The 7,616-nt window shown below is 44.7% G+C and overlaps 1 protein-coding gene across 4 annotated transcripts in view; it reads left to right on the plus strand.

Moving 5' to 3' along the window:
- Window positions 1–7,616, plus strand: part of KDM6A (lysine demethylase 6A) — a 305,237-nt gene that overhangs the window by 229,702 nt on the left and 67,919 nt on the right. For all 4 annotated transcript variants that reach the window (XM_019524155.1, XM_019524154.1, XM_019524156.1 and 1 more), the window contains exons 10-11: window positions 3,961–4,087; window positions 5,925–6,023. In XM_019524155.1, the coding sequence (XP_019379700.1) occupies window positions 3,961–4,087; window positions 5,925–6,023 (226 nt within the window). The remainder of the gene's footprint in view (window positions 1–3,960; window positions 4,088–5,924; window positions 6,024–7,616) is intronic.

The following is a 7,616-nucleotide window of genomic DNA, read 5'->3' on the forward strand; positions in this document are numbered from 1 at the left end:
AATAAATCTGCATTAAAGAGGGAAAAGTGCATTTTAAGCCCTGCTTTACATGTTAGGAAAAGTTCAGCTATAATCTTTAGTCCAGTCAGGTACTTTATTGGACAGGTAGAACAGGCTATATTTAACATAAATGTTTTGTTTAAACAAGGAACTTAGTCATGGTTCTGTTTACAGAATTGTCTGATCTAATATGAATTCTGCATCACTTCTCTCATGTTCTTTATTTATTTTTTAACTATTAATTTGCCCTTCTTCCATTCATCTTTTTTCCCCATTTGATAATTGGTACTGAATTTTAATTGACAATTGAGCCTGAATTTTTGCTTGATGTTCAGTAATCCTTTTAGTCAGACCCTTCTAGTAAACTAGAGGTGACAGTTTCCCCTCTTGACTGTAAATATTTGGGCCTATAGTAAGGTGCTAGGCTTTACATGCAGATGTACCCCACTGAATTTGTTCTGGGAGTATAGCTCTCTGAGGCCCAGGATTTTAGATGGCATAGGCCAGAGGAACTCACAGAGAGATTACTCTGAGAAATATGACTTAGTACGCAAGCATTGTAGGGCTGTGCAAAACAGCTTTTTCATTTCAAATTCGGCCATTTCAGAGGATAGCGATTCATTTTGGTGTTTCAGATCACCAGCCGAATCTGTTTTGAACAGACTTCAAGGGAAGCTTCACACAACCCTACCTGCCCAGTCAGGCGGGGCTGGGGGCTGCAGGGCCCCAGTGGGGAGCAGGACAGGGCCATAGATGGCTTGTCCAGGGGAGGGGAGAGGGCTGCTGCCCTCAGTGCAGGTGAGGCGATCCCCACGTGGGTCTCTGATCCCTGTCATGCTGGGTCGCAGGACAGGGAAGCAGTGCAGAGCAGTGAGCAAGCCTTCTAGTCCCTGCCGCACAACTTGGCTCCACAGGGAGCAGAGATCTGCCCTGGAGGTCTCCTCAATGCTGCTGCCCACCTCACGCTGCCCTGGCGACATGGGGCTATATGGGGTGGGCAGTGGTGGCGAAGACACCCTGGCGCAAATCTCTGCTCCCTGCGGAACCTAGTTGCACGGCAGGGATACCCCAGCCCCTGGTTTTATTTCCCCATCTCTCTGATCATTTCCCCAGCTCTTCCTTGGGTGGGGGGTGCAGGCCCCCAGGTCCGTGTGCCAGGTTTTAGCAGGCTGCCGCTGCAGGCTGGGGCCAGTGGCAGCGCTGCAATCTTCCCGGCACTTGGGGAAATGATCAGAGAGCTGGGGGAAGCCATCAGAGAGCTGTGGAATTGAACTGGGAGCTAGATGTCAATATCAGAGCAGTCCTCCCCCGTGGCCCCCCCCCTTCCCTTCCCTCTTAGTTTTTGTTTCCCTGCAAGCCCAGCTCTTAAACTCTGAAATTCACCAAAACTTTTCCGAAACATTTTAGAGCCTTCCATTTCGATTAGGATTCAGTGTTTCGGGCGCTGAAACAGCCCGAAACACCCCTGAAACAAAACAGCTGCTGAAATTTCACACAGCCCTAGCAAGCAACATAGAAAATAAAAAGCAAGGTTAGATGATGGGAAAAACTGGAGTGTTAGGTCTCTTCAGAGATTTGGAGAAGAACTGTAGCTAAAAAGTCAGAGGAAGACCAGTAAAAATGTTTGCATAAAAGGAGTTGGAGCAGGGCCAAGGTTAGTGTAAGAATGTGCTAAGAAGATGCAGTTAACTGCTGATCCAAGGAAGAGGTTGAAGACTTGGGAAAGGGCCAGAAATGTTTGGACACATACAAGGATGAAAGATTGTGTCCAAAAGCAAGTATTTCTGGTTTTGAAGACATTTTTGACTTACAATAATGAAGAACCAAGAGCGAAACACTTGGGTAAAATTCAGCTTTGCATTTGGGAATATGAGTTAGGCACTGAAGAGTAAAGTAGAAGTGAGGCACAGTAGTGCATCTAAACTGGGAGGGACAGATGCACTCAACACACTAATACTAATACACTTAACTAAGTGTCTTACATAGTTTTGGGGAGGACTGCAAGGACCCCTCAAAGGTGCAAAGTGGCAGCCAAAGGTTTAAAAAAAGTAGCAAGTCAGCAATGAAGACTCTGCTTGTCAAAGCCAGAGGAGATGATGATGTAGTAACCAAGATATTGAAAGACTGAGCCGAGTGTTTCTGATGGTGTGGAAGCAGAGGAAAACTGTATTGTTGAGCTGTTCTGCTGGAAGAATCTTCCAAATATGCAGTATGGCTTGGAGGATCTAGGGGACCAAGTTGAAGATTGTTATGGGCTTACCTAACAGGAACAGTAGTAGTAATTTCCAAAGCAACTGAAAAAGCACGTGTGTGAGTGAGCAAAAGGAGGGGAGGGGGAGAAGTTAACATTTTCCAGGCTTATTTTCTGTGTTTTTATGGCTTTGGCCCCCTGCATCATCAAATTCACTCTCCTTTTGCAAGCCAGGGCTGTTTAAAAGGTTTGCAAGATCATCTACTCCCAGCACTCTCACAGACCTAAGCCACAAAACACGCTATAAAAAAACCCAAGCAAAACTGTACCATGTGTCAAGGAATTAGGGAAGTAAAAGGAATCTAGTACGCCACATTAAAAACTGGATTTAGACTGAAGAAGAGAAGGCTGAAGAGGAATTTGATAACAATGTCAAATACGTAAAGGGTTATTATAAAGTGGATGGTGATTATAACTGTTCTCTATGGCTACAAGGTACAGGATAAGGAGCAATAGTATTAAATTGCAACAAGGGAAATTTAGATAGGATGTTAGAAAGAACTTTATCAGTGGGAGAGTGGTTCAATACTGGAAGAGATTACCTACAGCAGGGATAGTATATGCACCTTGTGCCCCAGGCCAGAACTGGACTGTGGGGCTTGGCTTCTCCCAGACCAGATCTAGCCTGGGGCATGCAGCAGCTCCAGCTCTGATTTGGGACACGTTGCAGTGATGGTGGAAGCTCCAGCTCCAACACGGGTTCTATAGTGGCAGCTCCAGGCCCCACCATGTAGGGCTGGAGCTAATGTTGCAGCTTGCTCTGTGCTAGAGCTGGAGCTCCCACCATTACCTTAAGAGGTGGACCAGGTGCTGCCACTATGTGCCCTGTTCTGCAGCAGCATCTCCAGTACAAGGCACGGGCCAGCAGCAGGGCTGGCAGATGAGGAAGTAGGGTTGTGACAGTGATGAAGAGGCTAGAGAGTGACCTTGGGTGTGTCAACCCTTGCTCACCCTTCTGCTGCCAGTTGCTGTGCCCACCAGGGCTCTGGAATTCTGCAGTATGCTGTTCCCTCTGGCCACACCTCCCATCTTCACTTGCCTGCTATTAGCATGGAGGGCCAGATAAAGCAGCTTCACTGACTGGATCTAGTTTGATGTCCTTGACCTAGAGAGGTTGTTCAGCTTCCATCCTTGGAAGCTTTTAAAAGCAACTTAGGCAAACACTTTTCTTGGATGATTTAGACAGGGGTGATTCTGCCTTGAAAGGGTTGGCCCAGATGACCTCTTGAGGTCCCTTCTAAGCCTAGATTCCTGTGATTTCAATTGTAATGGATCCCTGTCCTTGTAAAGATGTTGACAGTTAATTAACACTTGCATAATCAGGGACAACTTCAGTTGACTTTATTTTTGACTAGGTTCTGTAAAGAGAATGTAGATTATACTCGATTCTAAATAATTTTTATAGATATAGATATATGTAATGTCATTGGCAGAAGAACATTTCCACAGATTACTAAAAAAAAAAAAAAAAACATAAAGGGTACCCAACAATCAATAATAAAATTAAGGCCACTTTCTGATTTAGGAGCTTTTGGAAGCTGTATCAGTAATCTTGTATGCAGTTGATTTTTTTGTTTTGTTTTGTTTTGTTTTTTGTTGTTTTTTTTTGTTGTTTTTTTTTTAAAGAGGACAAATATTACCGACACGAAAGGAAATTAAGAAAAAGTACTTGAGAACTTGGTTTCTGTGATTTGTTATTTCTTCTGTAGGCTGGATGCATCACACTGTGGATCAGCTAGGAGACAAAGCAACCAAGGAAAGTTATGCTATTCAGTATCTCCAGAAGTCTCTAGAGGCAGATCCTAATTCTGGCCAATCCTGGTATTTCTTGGGAAGGTGAGAACTTGTGGTATAAAGCTGTTTTGTTCCTTGTTTTTCTTAATAAAGCCTGTTCTGAGATACTGGTTGAGCTGAATACGTTCAGATAAGTATTCTCATTCACAAAGAGGTATCATGAAAGTCTCAATTGAAGAATACTTTTTCTTCAAATTACAACACTAACTTTGAAAAAATAAATAAAAATATTGTAGCTACTAAAGTCTAGCTTTGTTGTTTGTTCTAAAATTAGCAATATAATTAAGTATAAGTGCTTTTAAGAAGTAGAAATAATTACTGTTCATAATAAATAATGTAAAAATTAACATTGGTAAGCAGAAAATATTTCATGTACGTCAGTGTGCGAGACTCTTTGGACCTTAAGCTGTTGTCATCCAAGTTGCATGTTTGCTGTAGCCTGTTTCTACCCGGCTTGCTTTCCGTCCTTGTACCACATCAAACTGCATCATCCCTCTTTGCTTGCAGTTGTCTGCAAAAATGCTTGCATTTAGCTTCATTATTTTATTATTCTTTTCCTCTTTTTCATGCACAAGCTGTTATACCAAAATATGTAATGCTTTATTTTTCTCTATCTAAATACATATATTATTTGTAAACTGTATACCTTGATAGTTTGTCCATACCTTTAATATTAACTCTGTTTAGCAAAAATAATATTGCCTTGTAAGTTAAATAGTATTCATTTACTGCCTTTCTATTGTTTTTTAAATAAAAACTAGTTTTTAGCAGATTAATTTAGCTAGCAATAACCCTTTATTCAGTTATTAGCTTAATAGTAATAAGGCTTATATTCTATAGGCTGAAAATTTAGGGTGACTTGAGTGTGTACTTGAGAACAGATACCTTCCATCCAATCAAGAAGAGTATTACTTTGATAATACTTGCCCCTGTTCTTTACTAGTGTAAACTTTCCTTTCTTATCTATTTATTATAAAAATATTTAATGCTTGTCCAAACAAAGAATGGAGTATAGGCAGTATAGAGAATGGACCCATACTGTACGCAAACTTAGACACATTATTTTTTCATTTGAAAAAAAATTCACTGCTTTTATTTGTCATTTGATTTTGACAAGACGAGCATTTCTCCTTGTAGCCAAATTATTGCCTTCAGTTCTTTTAATTCTTGTTTTTGTTTAGTATGTCATGCTACTTTTGAAATTCTTAGATGTACTTGCTACTGTGATTAAATTATGGAACTATTCAGAATAGTAAAATCAAAATTTTCACTAAATTCGTTGCTCTTTATACACTGTAAAACTATATTGTTTATTGTTAAACATTTTTATTAAGAAGGGCTTATAAATATGTACACTATATAGTTGTCCAAAGAAGAAAAAATAGGTAGTGTAGCTTTTTAAAAATATCATTGTTATAATTACAGAATATGTTTTATAGTATTTTAATTTTCATAACATGGTTACGTTATTCTTTTTTTATGTTGCAGTACAGCTGCCTGTTCCCAAATACTCTATTAGTTTTCTTGATTGCTATCTGTATTGTAATGTTCATTTTAACTAGTTAGTTACTACAAGTGAAACAAGGGTTCATCTTCAGAATTGTATTAATTCTGAATGTTGGCATTTTTCTCATAGAGGGCATTTAAAACATGTTAAACTGTGGGCAGCTGGTGCTGAGAAATGAACTAATTATGTTATACAAATAATTAGTAATTTTGATTGAGAAGTTCATGTCAGTTGGTGTCTAACTTACAGAAAAGGCACATTTTTTAAGCATGTCTGAGCTTGTATTTACATGGTTTATACTAGCATTATTGCAAGCCTTCTTCATTAATCATTTCGTTAACTATTACAGAATTTTTTTCTCTTTTCTCCCAGGTGCTATTCAAGTATTGGGAAAGTTCAGGATGCCTTTATATCTTATAGGCAATCTATTGATAAATCAGAAGCAAGTGCAGATACATGGTGTTCTATAGGGTAAGAATTAATTAGGGGAAAGCAGTATTGTCATTGAATTTTAATGCATTTTTATGGGGGTTTATCTTTTTTAGCACTTTTGTGGTCTCATTTGATCATAGAGCAGTGGTCACCAACTGGTCAAATGCGATCGACTGGTCGATCATGGAGCCTCTTGCAGTTGATCTGAGGCTGGGGGTGCTGAGCGCGTACATGCATGCACACGCCCCCCCCCCCCAGCCCAGCAGGTTAGTCTGTGGGAGAGGGACGGGGCAGGGGCCAGATCAACGTCCCCACGGTGAGGGACAGAGTATGGAAGCAGGGGGAAGGTGAGTGAGGCCTCAGCCGGGTGGGAGGATTGAACCTCAGCAGCACATCCAGGGGTGTCCTGCCTCTGTGCACACCCTGGCAGAAGCACCGTGGGGCGCGTGCCCCCCCACCTATGTGTGGCAGAGGTGGCTGCCATTGCGGGCTGGGCTTTGCGCCCTGAGCCCCTTGCAGCTGGCCCAGAAGCTGCCCAACACCACATGCACCCACTGCTGGGTGTGCAGGGGGTGAGGCTTAGCCCAGCAGCAGGACACATGTGGCATCGAGCTACTTTCAGACCAGCTGCAGCGGGCCTTGGGGTGCAAAGCACAGCCCACAATGGCAGCTGCCTCTGCTGCGCACAGATGGGGGGCACATGCGCCCCAACCCCAAACGCAGGACAGCATGAACGGCTCTAGCAGTGGTGAGGGAGGGAGTGGCACAGGGGCAGGCCATGCACAGCCAGGGTGGGACATTAGCTGGAGCTGTGAGTGGCTCATCTGCGAAGGGCTGGGGGTGGGGGGGGGGAAGCATATAGCCTGGGAGGTCATGGGGCGCTGCCGTCAAATCTGTACACAGGGTGGGGTGTGATTCCCCCCCAATCTCTCCCAGCACTGTCACCCTCCCTGAGTGCAGCACAGCCCAGCCCAACCCCCCCACCCCCTTGCTGGGAAGAGCCCAGAGCCTGGCATAGCCTTCCCCTCCCCCCAACCGTTTCCCGCCCTCCCAGAGGGTATGGGGGCCCATGTGCCTGGGATCTGTGCAGAGGGGAGGGTGAGCTGCCACTGCAGGATGGTGCTGGGAGGCTGCGCTGGGCTCTTCCAGTAAGGGGGGGGATGGACCACGCTGCACTTGGTGCAGGTGGCAATGGTGCTAGGAGGGAGGTGGGGGGGGGCTACAATAAATTTTTGGGTGGCTGTACCCCCCACCCTACTTCCAGCACTGCTGCTGCCAGGCCTGAGCACAGCCCAGCCCAATACCCCCATCAGGAACAGCCCAGAGCCACATGTAGTTCCGGGGGCGCACTCCCCCCATGCTCTCCCGAGCTGCATGCCCCGCCCCCAGACAGGCCAGTCACAGCTCTGTCCTGCACCTCACCCTGACTCTGCAGGGCCTGTCCCAGCCCCACTCCCTCCATTACTGGCCGGGGGTGGGGGCAGATCGAGACCCAAGTGGTGAGAGAGGGAGCAGGGCACAGGCAGGAGCAGGGGTTGTGGGGAGTGGGGGATGTGCCCCCCAGGCCTCCACTTGTCTCACCACCCAGCCAGTGCCCCACTCTCCCCAGTCCCTGCTCCTGCCTGTGCCCTG

Source organism: Gavialis gangeticus, unplaced genomic scaffold (assembly GCF_001723915.1).
Source record: "Gavialis gangeticus isolate Ggan-Ray unplaced genomic scaffold, GavGan_comp1, whole genome shotgun sequence".
Classification (NCBI taxonomy): domain Eukaryota; kingdom Metazoa; phylum Chordata; order Crocodylia; family Gavialidae; genus Gavialis; species Gavialis gangeticus.